An 18,948-nucleotide genomic window follows, 5' to 3' on the forward strand; every position below is an offset into this window, starting at 1 on the left:
TATTTGGCATCTAACAAGAGGTCACAGGCAAAATCATACTCTAAATTGGTGACCCATAATTTTTGAGTTAAAGAGTGACCGACCCAAACTTCAGCACCATATTTACTTTCCAAATTCCACCAATTTAAACTGATCTGCGTTTTCTTATTTGTCCATTAAAAATTGAATAAACAGGGTTCATCTGCTGAAGTAGTGGTATAATTTTTAAAAGGAAAGATACCCAAGAACCTCCCTTAAGAAAACTTTTAAGAGTTTCTTGAGCCACAGCAACTTCAAAGTATTCCTACTCTTCTTGGTGATGACAGGTGATAAACAGTGACCATGCATTTCACCCCAGCAGATTCAGGCTGCCTGACAGGAAAAGCCTCTTCAGTTAAAAGGGCAGGTGTAGGGCAGGAACAGGTTGGTGACAAGAATAATACTCTCCATCCTTGGCTGTTTTCAAGGCTTCTCATTGTGATAATCCCTCTTTGAACAGGAGATGAGACCAAATGACATCCAAAAGTACCTATGAAGCAGCATTTCAACTTGTTTACAACTTCCCATTTAACTGGTTGTTCAGCTTATATTAAACATACAAAAAAATCTTTTGAATGCATCACAAAAATGTGCTTGATCAAATAACATGAGCTTGTGAAAGCAAAAAATTCCCTATGCATTTTAATTACTATATGTAAACATTTTTATGCATTTTGGAATTATTCAAAAATCTATTACACCACAGTCTTTAAACATGTATTATTGACCTGCAAAGTACTTTGATCCTGATGTATTGTAAGGTGCTTTATTATTAGCTAGGCCCTGCTTGTAATATTGGAGGAGAAATGCGGATGGGTTCCATTCCATATGTATGAAAGAATGAAAAAATAGTGAAATAAAATGACACTAGTATGTCTGCTCTTTTGGAGACTAAATACAGCTGTGTTTCTTCTCTTACTTCCTTTAGGGACGTCTTTACATTTGAAATATACTTACTGTCAGAACGTGTTTTTCTGTTTGGAGCTGAAACTGCGCATTCACAAAGAAAATGGACTTCAGCAATAGCTAAGGTAATACTGATAATTATCTTTTTCAGTTAGGCCAGGAGCCTTTGCACAAATAATAAAGTGCCATTGTTAGCTTAAAACCATTGAGAAGCCATTATTGATGAATACTGATCTCTCCTGCGTGTAAAGGTTTCTTGTGCAGCAGGAAGAAATAACTGTTGTGATTTAATGCTTGAAACAAGATAATAAAATGTGAAACGAATTGAAGCAGCATTTGAATGCCAACCTTAAGAATATATTAAATGTGCTCTAATATAAAGACATATGCTGTATGAGTATATTTCAGCTAAGTTTTTTATGGTTGCAGTTCTATTAAATTTATTTGCTGAAATGAAATTCATAAGGCAATACCATATTTTATACTGTTCAAAATGTTAATAATCACATTACTAATTAAATCAATGGTAGTTTAAAAGCAAACATGTTTGAATTGTAGAGCATGAATGGAAAAAATGTTAAACTTGATTTTGCATTTGAAATTTAATATATCTATGGGCATATGAGTGTGGATTTTGCATCTCAAAGTTTGAGGTTTTTTTACTGTGACCTTAATCCTGGAATCCTGTAGATTTGCAATATTTTGATTTTGTTCTTTAGGGGCAGAGGTTTTTTTTCTTCATCTGACTCACCCCATTTTCTTTGGTAGCATTTTGTTCCTCCGGTGGCAGAATCATTGTTAGAGCGAGACTGTGACCTTATTGGGCAGCTGTACTACAAAGATTGCCACAACCTGGATCAGTGGAGAAAAGGCTGGTTTGCTATAGAGAAGTCGAGCCTTTATTTTTGCCTTGAAATGGAGGATACTGAAGAAGATTCCATATATCTAAGGAGGTTGCAAGAACTAAGTAAGAACATCTAGTATTCAGACAGTGTTCTGTGGGATTAATTCACTGTTAAGGACATTTCTATTACGTTTCAAAGTAATAAATATTGGGAAGCTCAGTAACTATTCCTTCACATGAGTCAGATGTTCTTCCAACTCTTATCTAAATATGGGGTTGGTTAATTTCTGTCTTGGGTTTTTTTTTTCTACTTTTTGGCACATGCCAGAGAAATTTTTCACAGCTTTAAAATGAATGATGACAGTTTTCGTTCCAGTTGCAGCAGTATCTTTCTTACAAGAGTACAGAATTGAATAATAATATATAACCTTTTGGGATTATTGTCTCATATTTTTGACAGGGCAGAAATACTCACTGCAGAACACATTCTTGAGATGATTGACAGGTCTGGTTTTAAAATACTCAAACATACTGGAAAATTATAATTCTCTTGGAAAACTGCTTCACAGAATAATAGACTTTTTTCCAATACTAAAAATATTATTTGCTCAATATCATGATGTGGAGAGATAAGAATGTTTGTATAAATGGTCTTCTATGGCCAATTTTATATCATTGTTTGTAATTATGCTCTGAATCCTTTTTTAAGCATATCTGCCCTACTTGTTTTTATATTGAACAAGGCAATATGTTACACAGAAAAATACATATAATTTGAGTTTTATAATAAAGTAACATAGAGAAGATAGTTTAGCTCTTTATTGATGATACTCTTTATAAATGCTGACAGATTGTGGACTGTTTTGCAGGAGCTTGCCTAAATGCCATTGGGTTTTCTAATGTTTATTTACTGCCACCTTATATTTGGTGTAAATAGCACCATGAAGGTGGTTTTTAATCAGCAATGTTTTTACGCCTCTGGGTGTCTTTCAACTTGTGAATACTTTTGATCCTAATTCAGAGTTAAAAGATTAGGCATAAGGAGAACTGTTCCTGATACTTTTTTTGATGATGCAACTGTAATTGCCTCTGCCAGAATCATAAGAGCGTGCAAAATCTGTGTATATTATATCTCATGTATAAAAATGAAACACTTTTGACTTGCAGTTCAGAATTTGTTTTGCTTGGAGTTTTTAATATTAGTTGTATTTCTTGGAAATGTTATATATCCGTACTCTTTTCTTTGATTTCTGCTTTCTCCAGAATATATCTGCTCCACTGTTAATACTGATAATACTTATTCGTGAAATGAAACTTGAAAACTAATGGATCATTTGTGGAAGTATAGTGACTTACCTTCTTGATATTTGACTCAGTAAATATAGACAAAGCTAGGAGTTAGTGTGACACAAAAACATCATATAACATGCAATGTGTTTATTGGTTTTCATTGGTATTTAGGGCTTTACTCTCTCTGGGAATTAGTTCAAATAAGGTGTGCATTACGTATGACACGCACTTTGAGAAATTAAGTTTTCAGAATTTCAAATTAGTAAGCAGGTTACATTTAATTTACTGGTTTTAGTATAGTGCACAGTATAGTTTTTAAGCAGTGCAACTGAAAGCTATCCAGATGTATTTGATGTGTTATGTACAATGTGAGTGTTTTACAGGGTGCTTTTTTTAGCAGGGATAACATAAAGAAGGGTGGAAATGATCTTCAAGTTAATGGATTCCAAAATCCAGCTTACTTCTGAATCATTATGTCTTCTACAACTTGTACTTACAAGTTGAGTATAATAAAACACTGTAGCATATTTTCACATTAAAAAGTATGTTTAAACTTTCTTGATAATGTTTAGTGTTAGTTTTTCTTTTAAATGTAAATGTGGTGTGGTGTTTTATGGCGTTTTGTTACTATTATCAGCAGCATTCTTTATTTGCAAAGTTTAGGAATTCCATGCTACTTTTGCCACTGGAGATCATTTTGAAAAAAGGTCTGTCTGTATATGCATGCATGTATGTGTTTGTCTATAAATATGTGTCTGTGAAGGTCATATGAAATGTGTATGTGTTTTATTTTCAGCAACCAGCAGTATGATGCAAAATGGAGAGAGAATAGATGTCCTGCTGCTCGTTGAAAAAGGAAGGTACGGTTCCTATGTGAAAAAAGATTTAATCTGTTTTTACAGTCATATCTTAGAATTATTATTGATAAGTTTTGGAGTTTTTTCACTTAGGGTTGCTAGCAAGAGAGTAAATTTGCAGAGTTTTTAAAGGAGGGAATATCTTTGTGCATTAATTACATTTTATGTCTGTGTCACAAAATGTTAACAAGCACTACTTAATTAAAAACTGTTTTCCCACTGAGAAAATTATTCCCAGATTAGTCTGCCAATAATGATTTCTTCAAAAGGAACTAACTCCTTTTACCTTGTAAAAAACGGAGTACCTCTTCGGAGCTTTTACTATAAAGTACTTGATTTTTTAAATTATTCTTATGTATCAGAATTCTGTATCTCAAGCTGCCTAGGTCAGGTTTGAGAGGATATGAATGGGTCCTCTGGTTAATCTTATTGTAATATCTGATCTGTTAACAATATACTGTCTAGGAAAAAGCATACTTACAAAGCAAACACGATCCATATCTGCTTCCAAGGAGGTAATATTTGGCAGAGATGACTGTGTCATATTTACAGTGATAGAGGAGGTTGGAACTTGAGGTGAGCTATATATTTCTGCCTCAAATATGTGTACAATTCAAAGATGCAAGTAAAAATTGTGGAAGATAATTCTTATTTTTTAGTAGGTTGAGGCTTTTTTTATTTCCACTATAGGTTATTGGGCAGGAGTCTGTCTTAAGTGGTGCAGTATTTATATAGTCTTTTGAACAGCCAATAATAGCTTAATAAATGGAGGATGTTTTTCTCTTTGGCAAACAAAAAAACTTCATAGATACCCTTGACATCTATTCAGAGCTGGAATAGCTTGTCAGAAATGCATTGTAACTTGTGTATTCTGAATTTTAACTCTTTCTAGGATATTGCATAAGTTTCAGAACTGAGTAAGGCTACTCAGGTTAGAAGGAAACACTTTTTCTTGTCTTTTTTGGGGGTTCTGTTTTGTTTTGGGTGTTTGTTTGTTTGTTGGTTTGATTTGTTTTGGTTTGTGTTTGTTTTTTTGAAAAAAGCATATTGAAAGATGCAGTGTTAAGTAAGCTACATACACCAAACAGGGAACCTGAAGTATCCTGGTCAAGGTGCAGTCCAAAGATGGATATAAACCATGCATATAATTTCATAGGTATTAATGCTGAGCAAAACTTTTAGCTCCAAGTCAGGCTTTATTATTTATTTCATTAGATTGTTTCTTTCAAGTGAGGGTAGGGTTTTCCCTGAACCACTCTGGTAGTTTAAAGGAAATTCTGGACTATTTGAAAATAATTTCACCAGGGGCACTGGCTGATTTAAAGTGGATATGAATATATTTAATTTTTCTTCACTGAAGTCTGCCATAAAAAATTTAAATGCACAGTCTTCACATTGTCTTAAGCATTGAAAGCCATATGGTTCTATAGGCTTTGGCATGGTGATTGTTTTTTAGGATATTGCTTCAAAACTATCCAGGTGTGCAGTGCAGTTGTAGGAGATGGCATCTTAAAGTGATAAGCAGTTTAGTGTGTGTGTGGAAGATGATTAAATATAAAATCACCTTTGTCTTTAGACTCATTACTGTAAATGGAAATAAAGCTACTAATCCTCTTTGTGCTCCTTCAAGCTCTAGATAAATTAATATCCTTGAGTTGTCATCAGCATCAGCTAAATGAAATGTCAAAGTCTCTAGGTTTTCCTATTCTGTCTGTTATTTTGTATCAGTGCTTGTCTAATGTCAATTTGGCACAGATTGATCACTTGGAAGAGATTCTGCTTGGCTGATAACTTTCTTGTTAATTTGTTAGTCACTTAAATGCAGGATAAATATAAAATAAATAAAGAGTAGTATTGAAATAATTAAGTTAAACAAGTAAGATTTTTCCAGAATTAGGAAAAGTTTAGGAGAAAAAAAACAACCCAACAACCATAAACCAAACCAAAAAAAAAAGCCACTGTCCTTTGCATAAAAAAATAAATGTGGTGAATTTCCTAAAGTGTCTCATTAAATTTTATTAGAAACTTTTATGAAAATTCCTTGAGATATTTTTCTACTGACTTTCCATTTCTAACAAATACTTATGCCTTTTCTTTCAAGTTTCAATCTTTGGACTGATTAATTAGGGAAAGTCACACATTTATATGTGTTATATCTTTCTGTTTCACACCTTTTCTTTTAATTACTATAGGTAAAAGAATGACGTCAGTTGTTATAAATGGACCTCACTTAAGAATGATTGCATATGCAAGTAAACATTTTCAGAAACTATATAAACTTCAAATCTTACTGCTGAAATTATTACAATGTAATAAATCTATGTATTCTTGATTCTTAAAAAGATCAGAAATTTGGGATAAAAAAATGTAACATCAATCTGATACATATCTACTCAGAAAAAGAATTCACAATTAATTTTGGGACATAACATACGTAGTACTTTAGAGCTTGTATAAAATACAATAATTCAGAGACAATACTACCAAAAAAGGCATGTGAGGTTTTCCCAAAATGTCTTAGATATTAATGCAATCCACTCCTACCTTTTTTTTTTTTTTTTTTTTGCTGCCTCTTCCTTTACCCTGCTTTCTGCTTGGCACCGTGCTGTTCATTTATTCTCTGTATGACATGTTCAGCTGATGATGTCTATCAGCTCAGAAATAAGAGGTAGCAATCATACCAGGTAATAGCATATCATCAGAGGCTGAACCACACTAAAAGATTTCTGAAACCACAAGACTGCTTCTCTTTTGAAGTATGTTGTCCATTTTGAAGCTCAGTATACTCAGTTTTGAAGCTCAATGTAAATTTTCGTGATAATTCTAGATGACTTTTCATTTTACTTTTTTTTTTCAGATCTTATACATGTTAATGCTTGTGTTTGTGTATCTTCACTAAAATAAATTACAGAACACACTTTTTTTAACACCTACTGGAATTTTATTATATTCTGGTCTCTATTGGAGCATATTATCTGGACTGCTAAAGCTGTATCTAACTCAGCTGGAAATCCTGACTTCTCACAGCACTGTGGTGTATAGTTTTACACCCTAATCAGATGGCCATTTGCCTCTTCTTGCTTTCACTTTCATAGCTGAAATATTCTAGTTTCGTAGTTGAAATGCTTCTTCTTGCTAGAAGTGGCAAACCATTTTAAGGTTTTCTGTGTTTGAGGCTTCCCTTTGTCACAGAGATGTCCTCTGATTTTGATCCATATTCGGTCTGGATTTTTTCCCTTGATCTCTGTATTTTTAAAATGCTTGTAGTGCCTGGTGGTACTTGACCTCTTGTTGCTATCAATAATATGCTATCCAAACAGAAGTTGCATGGCATAGTGGTGAAACAGTTACTCCTGTGTAGTTCAGCAGAGGCCAGCAGAGGGATCTGCATGATGAAAAGAAGGAAATTGTCTGAAAACATCTGTATGCAGTAGTTTTTAAATATATCTTCTATATGTAGAATTTAATGCAAAATCTCTAATACTAAGTTTTAAAGAAACAGTTACACAGGTATTTCAGTATCAAACATTTCTTACATTTTTCTGAAATAATTTAAGCTCTTTCCTAGGTGTCAGTGAATGTTTTCAGACCATAATGTAATCCAGATGGTGCCTTTTTTTCCCCCTGTTATGCTTCTGATGTAGTTAGCTCTTTCTTATTATGGATAATAAACCTGCCCTACTTACTGGCGCAATTTCTTTAGGCTGATGGTTCATTCCATGCTTTCTTCTTAACCCTTTGATGATAGTAAGTTTTCTCACAAAATGCAGTTATGGGCACAAAATTCTAAGATCCAGAATTAGTATAAACTTAAGAGTCAGATGAAAGGACTTGTGCTTCCAATATGGTATGCTGGATGTAAGACCTTTTGAAGGGTACCTTGATTAATTATTGCTTGAAGAAAAAAATTTAATGGAATATCCATGCTTCAGTTGCAATTTGATTTTGCCAAACAATTTCATATCGATATTTACTTTCTTAGTACCTCTCTTTTCAGACAGGTAAATTATTAGAATCTTGTGGGAATTGCCAGAGGGCTCTAAGTTGTGCCAATGTCTGTTTCTCACTCTCCCTGCCCGCCTTACCCAAAATCTCCCATTAGCACTGCTATCCCATTGCACAACTGTGCAACAAAGCTTATAGACACAGCTGAAGCTAGGGGACTTTGCAGGATGGGTTCAAGAGAAGCCTTTGCACTCTTGCAGATGGAGTGTGGTCATATTTGTTGTCTGTCTGACTGCTGGGGCAGAAGGATGTGCTGGTAGTCAACAATAAAGCTGTGTAGGTGATGGTAGCTTCCTTAATGTTGAGACTCATTGATCTGCTGCAGTCACTTGTGCCAATTCAATTCTCTCAATTCACTAGGGCAGAAATCTACATTGGCAGGCTGCCTTGCTGTTTGAATACTTAAATTATTAATTTCTTGGCTATGGACTGTATGTGCTTCACACAACATAGCAAAAATTCTGCCATTTTTCCTCATGTTGTCATTTTTGCTAACTATTTGTTATGAAATGTGAGATCTTTATCAATTTTTAGAACTGAAAAAATAGCACATGTGTAAACATACTATAGAAGGCAGTGCATTTGTATTGAAGGAATGCATTTTGCTTGAGTCTGTGGAAAATAGTTGGTAATCTGCATGGTAGATCTTCATAAGCACTACAGTATAAATTCTTTCAAATATGATAACTTCTATAAACTCTTTAAATTCCTCAGTTTTGTGCTACATGGGACATCACTATATTTCAGCCTGTGTTTATTTCAGCTTATGTTTAAAGCCTTGGATTTAATATTACTTTATATTTTGATAATGACAATTAGTTCAGTGAGAAATGCATGTATTTGTTATTAATTCTGTCTGAAAACTCTGTGAAAGAGATAAACACAGAGGTTAAATCTGCAAAGTTATCTCCATTGTTTCATGAACTTCTGTAGAAGACTTCTGCTGTTCTTGAGGAGAGTTCTGCTCTTCTGCTAGAAATTATTTCCCCTTTCGTCTTCATTACTTCCAGGTTCAAGTAGATAAAAAAATCATTTCCAATTAGGGAAAAAAATAATCGTTACATTTGTCCAGAAGGACTAAACTGAGAAGGACTCCTTTAAACATCCTATTTCTAAATTGTTTTGTGTTTTTCTGATTTAAATTTATTCTAGGTGTGTTCTCTCTTGGCCAAAAATTATTGTGGTTTTGGATGAGCTTTTTAATCCACTTCCATGGGAAATTGACTGAGTTCTGAAATGTGTCTGGCACTAGTTTAAGTTTTTTTCTCCCTTCTTTGCTCTTTTTTTCTCCCTCTTTGCTCCTTCTTTGTGGTATTGTAGTGAAAATGTGTCTCTGATTTATCTTATTTTTTGGTGCTGCCACTCTGGAGATTTTTGACTGGGCAAGTATAATTTTTTCAAAAATAATTAGTTACCTTCTATGAACAATCCATGTTCCATGATAGCAGTATGATTTTCATATTTATATTTCTTACCAGCAACTTCTCTTTCATGCCTGTTTTGGTCCCTTGGGACTACAACTTAAACAAAAACCACATTTTCTTTGCTAATTATTAAGTACTCTCTTCCTCTGTAACTGAATTGAGCTCAACAGCTTCTGGAATTTTAGAAAACAATGAGAACATCAACTCTTTGTACTTCTGAAATCTTTTTTCTAATGTGATGAATTGAGGGGAAGATGGAAAGATCCATAAAATACAAGGTGATCTTTTCAACATAGTTTAGGTATTTCATATATCACAACAATTGATTGACAGGCACATGATTAGACTTTCGTATCTCTATGAAAAATGCTGATAAGTTCATGTGACCTTTGAAGTTCAGTATGGTATTTTTTTCTCTCCCCCTCTGGTATCAATTCATTGATATGCTGCAGAGTTGCCCTTTTCTTGTTTTGAAGTAATAATATTTTCACTTTACAGTATGTGCTTCCTGTATAGATCATAATTCTTTGAATAAAAAAAAAATCAGTTGAGACTTCCATTTATCCTTTTGCATAATACGGTAATGTGAGTCCTGCTGTTCTGCAGGGGAAATAAACACCCAGTAATATGCATATATATGTACATTTCTTCTGTTGGAAAGCACCATAAATCTTTTATAAATCATTTTCCTAACCTCTTCTGATCTGTGAATAATAGTAGGAAATGAGTAGAGTATCTTGCACTGTCAAGCTTTTTTTTACTCCTAACCTTTTACTTTCCTTATATATGTAAGGCAGTAACAATACCAGAAAATGTGGTGATGTATTCTTTGGAAGGCATTGATTGAGAACTACCTGTTTTGAAAAGTCTTAAGGAAACTTTGGACAGCACTGAATTAGGCTCAGTCATTTTGCTGCAAAAATACGAGAGGTTTTTGAATTTTTTTTTTTTTTCTCAGTGGAAGAGAGAGGCTGTGTTTCTGCTATACAGGCATATGTGGTAGTTAGTATGACTTTTGAAGTCATGAAGTAAAGACTTCCTAGAAAAGTGGTTCAGTGGAATGAAATATTTTAATGTCATCTACTCTGCTGCTGTAAGACTTGGTCGGTATGGTGGATCCTGACAAAAGTTAGGATCCTGGCTGTGTAATACATTGACTGCATCCCCACTTCCTACCAAGACAGGAGTGCTAGAATGGAAACATTTATAATAGGAAAATTGAAATATATTAGCAAAAAGAAATGAAATTAAGTATTCCCTCATCATATAAGATGCTTCCCCCTCCAAAAATGAAGTAATCAAAATAAATGTATTTTCTGTTTGCATGAAACTGTTTTTATAGAAGTTCAGTAGAGCATTTTGACTTATCCTAATTTGTAAATAAATGGTCATTAGAGAAAATTGATTCCTTACACGTCTTTAGTAGGAGATCAGACAACATATATACAAAAGTTTGCTTACTGTTTTAACACTTTAAACAGCTGTTTATTACACACATGCATGTGGTTGGACATACCCCCTTAAACTTTTCAATTTTGATATTTGCTCTTAGAAGCTATCTTGTCAGGGTGGCACACAGGAGATTAATGTAGCTTGCTTAAATAAAAGAGTCAGAACAAGGCTGAGCTTTGAGATACAGGCAAAGTGTTGCATTAACTTATTCCACCTCAACTGGTAGCTTTTCATATATGTTCCTGAGCTTTGTGGTAGTGGGTGATCATTTTGATACTTGTTGTGTAAGGAGGGAAGTTCAGTATGTCTCAGCTACTCTGTAGAAGAGGTTGGTGGGTGTCTGGGGTGTTTTGGGGTGTGAATACAAAAGAAGGAGAGCTTTTTACAGTGTTGAAAGTTGTCTCTAAATTTGTTTCCTTCTTAGCCGTGGCTTGGACATATGAATGCATAATGTAGGAGCAAGTCTGAAGAAGAGTAATTAAAATGTTGGCAGGTGCTTTCAAAGGGCTTGTGACAGTAGTTGTGGATCTTCTTTCATTTTTTATGGCACTGGTAATACAAATGAATTTGGAAGAAAAAAAAGATGCTGTAACAATAGACCACCATCACAGCTTTATGTGGTGAAAGGTGCCTTGATGTCTTACTCCAAGTGTATATTTTTTTTCCTTTTCTGAACATCTGCTTTGTTGCCATGGTGTAATAACATCAGTTTTTCATTTCTTTCCTGAACTCAAAATATTTTTATAATTTTCAGAACGCTATACATCCATGGCCGTACAAAGCAGGATTTCATGGTCTGGTATACTGCAATTGAAAAAGCAGCAGGTACAGATGGTAATGCACTACAAGATCAGCAGCTCAGCAAAAATGATGTCCCTATTATAGTGAACAGCTGCATAGCGTTTGTTACACAGTATGGTAAGTAGAGTGGATTTTATTCAAGCTAAGATCATTTGTATAATACAGAAGCGCCCCCAGCACTAGGTCCTATTGAATGAGTTTATATATTACTTAAAGTGAAGTGCCCCTCATTAGCCTTGACATTCTTTAATGAGATGGTGCAATATACACAGCTGAGAATGGTCCTTTTGGGGAAATACAGCTTGGTAAATCCCCTTTATGGACACTTTTCTATTTTAAATATTGTATTGTTTGCCTTATGAAACTTAGCCTTGGGGTCCACTGCCCCAGTGCAGACAACTCAGCCCAGAAAATAAACTCTGCAAACCTGGAAAAGTTGTGGTCTGAACACATCTTGGAAGCTGGCATTAACTGTGGAGTTAAGTTCAGTCTTAGGCTGCTGTTTTTTCAGTGAAATAACCTGAGGATTAGTTGGTTACCATTTATTTAAGTAAATTTTGCCAGGGTAACTTTCCCTGGTGTTAGGTTATATGCAGATGATGTTTGTGTCTTTTTACTACTGCAAATTCATGAGTTTTCTTGTGAGATTGCTACATGCATATCAACCCTGTACAAATCTGTCTTTGGTATAAATGTGTCTGTAACCTCTGTCAGTATGAGAGCACCTAATTTCTATTTGAGTCATTGAAGTTTAACTAAATAACCTTTGGATAGGGCAACACTGCTCTATTGTAAATAGCTGTATTGGGGTTGCACCTAGTGCCTAAAAATAAGAAAGAAAGCTTTTGCTAAATTTTTTTTAATTATTAGCAACAGAACTCAAGTTTTGAAAAACAAAATTTTTGACTAGAATAACATACGCAGTGATTAAAGGTGGTCATGACTTCATTTTAAGCTATATGTTTTCTTTTTAATTTTACTTTAGTGGGGTTTTTTTTTTTTACATATAAGAATAGTAGCTGACTGATAGCTTTAAGAACATGAGAAAAATCAGAAAAAAGGATATTTTCTGCTAACTTGAGGCTTTTAAGAATAAGATATTTCAGGTTGGATGAATGCAATAATACTTTGAGTCTTAAGATGAGTTCATCCATAGAGTAATAAAATAAGAGGAGTTTTCTCATGAAAGCAGCTGTGTTTTATGTGCAATATAATATCTATCATCAAAACTTCTTCTCTTTACTGAGCCTTTTTAAAGTATTGTTTTAGGAAGCCCTGAAGAGATTTGGGGATTTGAAATGCCTGTAGAATACTCTTGAAATACTGATCCCAGACTTGCTTACTATTATGATGAGTATTCTTGCAAAGAGGTCTAGTTGGTTATAAGAAGAATTGGCAGTGTTTTCACTAAGAAAGGGAGTATGAGTAAAAGATCAGGAAGATACTGTTAGGAAATGCTACCACATATAACTGTTTGGCATCCACAAATAATTTTTATTTAATCATGTCTGGAATTTTTGAAAGAATACTTAATTTTACATTCATTTATTTTTCTCTCCTGTATATTTGTGCCTTAGGTTTAGGTAGCAAGCAAATCTATCTTAAGAATGGTGATTCTTCCAATGTGGCTGAACTGCTGGAAAGCTTCAAAAAAGATGCAAGAAGTGTTAAACTAAGAGCAGGAAAACATCAACTTGAAGATGTGACGGATGTACTGAAAAGTTTTCTTTCTCAAATAGATGATGCACTTCTGACTAAAGAACTTTATCCATTCTGGATCTCTGCATTAGGTAAGGTATTCAATAATATTCCATACAATAAAAGTTATATGTACATTTTCAGTATCAAGTTTGAGGGGCTTGTTAATTTACTTACCCTGTGTCAACCCATGTTATTTCATAACTGGCAAAACAGTGTAGTGAGAAAAAATATTTGGGGCATGGCTGCAATAGACACATGTTAATAAGAGATGATTTTTATAATGTTCTTTTAAAATCTTAGTTTCTATATTGCAGTATTTGCAATATAGAAACAAGTGGTTTCCCTGCCAAACTGTGCTATAAAATTGCAGGCACAGCAGTAAGAGATGCATGGGAAATGCTGACAGAACGTTAGTTTCTATCTGAATGCATAGGAGTCACATAGGCATATTTCTGTGTGGCACATTTTGTCTTTATAAAGAGATATTAAAGCATATTCCTCTTTGATTTTATTTAAGTTCATATATATGGATGTTGCTTTAATATGAGCCACTAGACTTTCGGGAAATTAAAATATTATCAATATTACACATTTTTGACCTTTAAACTCAATTTCAAAGACTAGAGGAAAAAGTTTTAAGAGTTTATTCACTTACCACATGATTAATTGCATCAGAAAACCGAAGTTCTGAGGCAGTTTAGGTTTGTCAGCTCTTTTTAATGGTGTTACAATGATTCCCCTTCCTGATCTGTACACATGGCTAAAATTCTACTTCAGCTTTACAACAGAAAATCCTGTCCTGTTAAGTGATACAGAAGGTACTTCTAGGAAGACTAAAACATTTAAGAAAACAGAGTAGAAAGCCTTTAAACTGTTGTTTTGTTATTTACTTTTTCTTCCAATTACCAAAGAATCCAAAACACAGTCAGTAGTTAGTGGAGAGCACCATCAATCAGCCAGAAGATTTCTGTTCTTTCTTTTCAGAAACTTGAGAGAAGCAAGAGACTGAGAGGGAAAAGCTAACTAATTAAATGCGCTCTACATTAACTTTGTATATGCCCTGAGCATAAGGGGGCAGCACAGGGAGGCAGACATAAGGTAGAAAGCTGGGTTTGTGTTTCAGATACTGTCATTCCCAAAACTGGAATTCCTGCCATCGGCCTTGCCATTGTTCAGCTATATGTAACTTATTTACCAACCCTTTCCCCTTGTTCTCCTCTAATCAGTCTTATATATGCTTAGATCCTTAAACTACTTTGTGCCCTCAAACACTTTTCCAGTAAATATTTAAAATAGGAAAAGGTGTTTTCCTTTCTCATTGTTGGGAAACTCTTAGAAGTACATTTGCACTTGTGAATATGGAGTTCCCTCACACATGTATGTGCACAAACTACAGATTAAATATACTTTGAGAGAAATGCAATTGCTGTTCTGGCCTTTAGTCTTAAACTGTGGCAAATGATGCTTGAATATAGAACTGTCCATCTTTATTGTTGTTTCTCTGAACTGGTGTACAATAGTAGACTTTTTTAATAGTATATTTTCAGCATTGCCTTTATGAAGAAGGGGTTGATTTGGTAAATAGTAATTTAAAAGACTAGATGCCGCTGATATAGTTAATGAGAACTGCTGTTGCTTTCTAGTGTGCATTGTTATTAATGCTCACGATTATTGTTTTCTGGCAGATACGCAGAATGAAAAAAGGAACGTGTGAGGAAGTACAGAGCTTTTATTCAGAGTCTTCCACCAGTCAATAGAGCAACTTTGGCTGCTTTAATTTGAACATCTTTACAGGTTACTGCAAATTAAGCATTGTAGCAGAGAAATATTATAATGTGTTCTCAGTATAACTCTACAATATATGCAATGTGGCTTGTTTCATTCACCAGTAATCACAAAGCTTATCTAGTTGCAGCAATTAATTGCATTTGAATGCCTTTAATTGATAACGTGTTTTTTCTTTGGTTGTATTTTTAGCTGTAGGTATCTATAAAAATCAATGGATTGGAGCAGCCTTACAGGGAGAGAGGGCTGCTAGTGTATGTGTCCAAGTAGGGTAATTTTTGATGTAGCTTCTTTATGCAATTTCATTTTACTCCAGTCTACTAGTCTTCCAGAGAATTGTTGCAAATGGTTCTTGAAATTAAATATTTTTTTTCAGTGAAAATGTCCTTCTCCACAATCTGTTTTGCACATAATAGCTTTGAGAATTACCTACCCTTCCTGTTTTTCATCAGTGCTTCATTTTACAACTGAGGTAGCAGTAGAGAATATCCAAAATACAAACTTGTTTAAGCACCAAAGGTCATGACTTATTCCTAGCTCAAATAAGGGGCAGAAAATTTGTAAAAAATATTTGACAGAATGATTCTTTGGTGTCAAGGTTAAATAGTACTGGTCTATGTGATATCATCTATTGAACAAGTCAAATTATATTTTTGGTGAATTGCAGTGAGTCTAGAATACATAGAAACTTCTCTTTACAGACTGTTGTGTTCAGAAATTATGGCACATAGCCAAGTATATAGCCAATGTAATGTAAAAATATTTATGTGATTATGAAATTGATTGGTGCCATTATTTGGATAAAGACTGTGCTACATATTGTGTTTAAGAAGTTTCTAAGCATGTCCAGTTAGAGATACTAATTTGATGTTACATCTGTTCTGAAAGTAGTATGAATTTGTGCATTTAATGGCCAAAATTCTGTAGTAGTTTAAAGTGTTTGCCTCTAAAAAAGGACGTTATGTAAACAACATAACTGATATGAAAACTTTACCATAGGGATAGGAGCTAAGAAGGGCCTAATTTCTTTCCACACTTTGTTTGATCTTTGCTCTCAAGTTTGTAGGATATATTTCATAATACAGTGAAACTGTGTTTGGCATTGATTTGGCCTCACCTGGAGCACTGTGAGCAGTTCTGGGGTCTGCAGTTAAAGGATGTTAAGGTGTTTGAATGCATCCAGAGGAAGGCAGCAATGCTGTCAGAGGGCTGGAAGGAATCACCTGTGGGGAGTGGCTGAGGACTCTGGGCTTTTCTGCTTCACAGAAGAGGAGGCTGAGGGGTGACCTTATTGCTCTGTGCAGCTTCCTGAGGAGGGGAAGGGGAGAAGGAGGTGCTGGTCTCTTCTCCCTGGTATCTGGTGGTAGGGTGAATCATGGAAATGGTTCAAAACTGCATCCAGAGAAGTACCAACTTGTCATTAGGAAGGATTTCTTACTAAAAGGGTGGTCAAACATTGTAACAGGCTTTTTAGAGAGGGTGGATGACCCAAGCCTGTCAGTGCAGTTGGACAGTGCCGTAGCAACATGCATTGGCTTTTGGCCAGCCCTTAAGCAATCCAGCAGTTGGACTAGATGATCATTATAGGTCCCCTCTAACTCAGGTATTCTATTCTGATTTTATTGTTTTCTATTCTAAGTAGTTTTGATATCACTTGAAATGCAGTTAGAAATTTTTCATTTCTGTAATAAGAAATAAAGGGTATAAAAAATATTAAATAAATAATAGTACATATTTTCATTGCATTTAATGTAGTTATCTTTTTTTAAGTGCTCTCCATATTCTGTAAAGGAGCCTCAGGCAATCAAAGGAACAATGAAACTATCTAGATATGTTTATTTTTCCTTCAACAGGGTGCAGAAGTGTTCTGAAATTAACCAAATGAACCCTCAGAATTTAGCTGTGGTGTTTTCCTCATGCTTATTTCAAACTAAAGGCCAAACCAGTGAAGAAGTCAATGTAATTGAAGATCTAATTAAAAATTATGTGCAACTTTTTCATGTACGTATATTTATGTGTATCCTAGCTGCTCAGATGTTAGAGATTCAAAAATATAAAAATCTGCTTTAAAATGGTCTTCTTGCTAGTTCAACAATCTGAGGATTTACAGGGTTTTTGAACTCTAATTCAGTGGATGTTTTTCTTGTCCTGCTTTAAATTTATTTCCCAGGTAGTTTAACCTGTGTAGGAAAGACTGTTTATGGGATGCTGTGAGCTACTGTTTTCCAAAATCATGCTCATTCTCCTTGCTGGCAAAAGCTTACTAAATTTAGGATTTTTTTTTTTATTATGACTATTAAAAATACTGTTTCTAATCCAATTTTACAGGCCTGATCAGAACTGAAGCATAGAAGGATTTTGTGTTCTTAATGTCTGAGCTATGATTATGTTTTGTTCCTTAGACCCAGAAATAATGTTCAATCCAATTGGATAGAAAAGCTACTACTAGCAGCAATTTATATTAGCCATTTCGATTTGGAGTTGACTGTGCCACTGTAACATTTTTCTGCAGTTTTTCATTGATTCCTCTGTGTTTCAATATATATTCCATGAAGTTTATCATAATGAGTCCCATCAATGAAGAGCTGTTTCTGACTGATAGAATATTTTGCATACCTGCTTCTATGAGAACATGATTGGCGGTATTGGCAATTGTTACCATAACTATTATTAATCACTCCAAAATTATTTATTTATACAGATAAATGAAGACCAAGTCAAACAAATGGACATAGAGAACAGTTTTATAACAAAATGGAAAGACACTCAGGTAAGTGTCACATTAGGCATGGATAAGGGGAGTGAGGCCTTAATATCTCTGTACATAGGTGTGGCTGCTCTTCTGTTCATCCCTGAGACAGCATCATCCCAGGCACTGCACAGTTGCTAAGTCACGCTTGAACCAGATGTGAGATAAAGTGGCTCAGCTCACCTTCTTGCTCTCCTCATCAGTTCTCCACAGCAGTTTGCCACAGGCTTCCAGTTAGGGTTAAAAGTATTGATGTGGTGCAATTGAGTGATGTAACAACAGCACTGTAATCATGTAAGTGTCATGGGTAATTGGAAACTTAGTCCTCAAGCAGCTACAATTAAGAATTGTAAGAATTCTTTACATTTAATGACTGAGAGTCTGACATCATTGCTTCAAAATGTGTGCATATAACTGGGAAAATCAGTGATGTAGATACTTAATACTTTGGAATATACAGGTTGCCACAGTACTATTATCTCTGGTTATGCAGAATGTTCAGAGAACAACAGATCTGAATTTCTGCTGAATTCCTCAAAGTTCACATGTCTGAAATGTCACTGAAGTTCTGTTCCAGGTGGCACTTCATTAGTCGCTTTTCATTTTCTGTCCACCATATACTTATGCCAGCTGTTGCAGTAATTTACATCACATTTTCTCTCCATACGGTTGTTTATGTGAGCCCAGTGGAAATCATGTGTCAGCTTCATTCTTATTTCCAACCTTTTTCTGTAATATCATCTGAAAAGCAAATTTTATAACTAAATGAGCCTTTTTGAGTCTGTGCCACTATAATTAAGCCGCTTTCTTCAAAGTAGCTTTGTAATGCTTTTCCTCACAAATGTTTCCATTAGTTTTCTATTCTCAAAGACTAAACTAACTTAAAAGTTGCTGGTTTTCAGAATGTGAATGTTCTTTAAAATTCAGCACTGCCAGTTATTTTTCTCTAGAAATGTAATCTTAGCTTTTGTAAATTGGTCAAAATGTATCCCAAAGCTCAACTGTTTATATGTATATATATGTGAATATATTTATGTTTCTATATATTTTTCTTAACCTTTTCTCTGTTTGTTGTGTAGTATATAAATAAGTAGCATCACTATCAATAACATTCTC

General features: G+C 34.5%; 1 protein-coding gene and 1 long non-coding RNA gene across 2 annotated transcripts in view; both read left to right on the forward strand.

Annotated features, from left to right (window-relative positions):
• ARAP2 (ArfGAP with RhoGAP domain, ankyrin repeat and PH domain 2) overlaps window positions 1-18,948 on the forward strand; it is a 154,950-nt gene that overhangs the window by 67,186 nt on the left and 68,816 nt on the right. Inside the window, 6 exon segments of the mRNA XM_054514724.1 lie at window positions 947-1,049; window positions 1,693-1,891; window positions 3,855-3,918; window positions 11,551-11,714; window positions 13,175-13,515; window positions 17,785-17,853. Coding sequence (XP_054370699.1) covers window positions 947-1,049; window positions 1,693-1,891; window positions 3,855-3,918; window positions 11,551-11,714; window positions 13,175-13,515; window positions 17,785-17,853 — 940 coding nt within the window.
• Window positions 15,079-17,855, forward strand: LOC129046684 (uncharacterized). The gene is made up of 3 exons (XR_008508361.1): window positions 15,079-15,092; window positions 16,937-17,084; window positions 17,785-17,855. It is a non-coding gene; the product is annotated as an uncharacterized LOC129046684 (long non-coding RNA).

This window comes from Molothrus ater, chromosome 4, assembly GCF_012460135.2.
Source record: "Molothrus ater isolate BHLD 08-10-18 breed brown headed cowbird chromosome 4, BPBGC_Mater_1.1, whole genome shotgun sequence".
Taxonomy (NCBI): Eukaryota; Metazoa; Chordata; class Aves; order Passeriformes; family Icteridae; genus Molothrus; species Molothrus ater.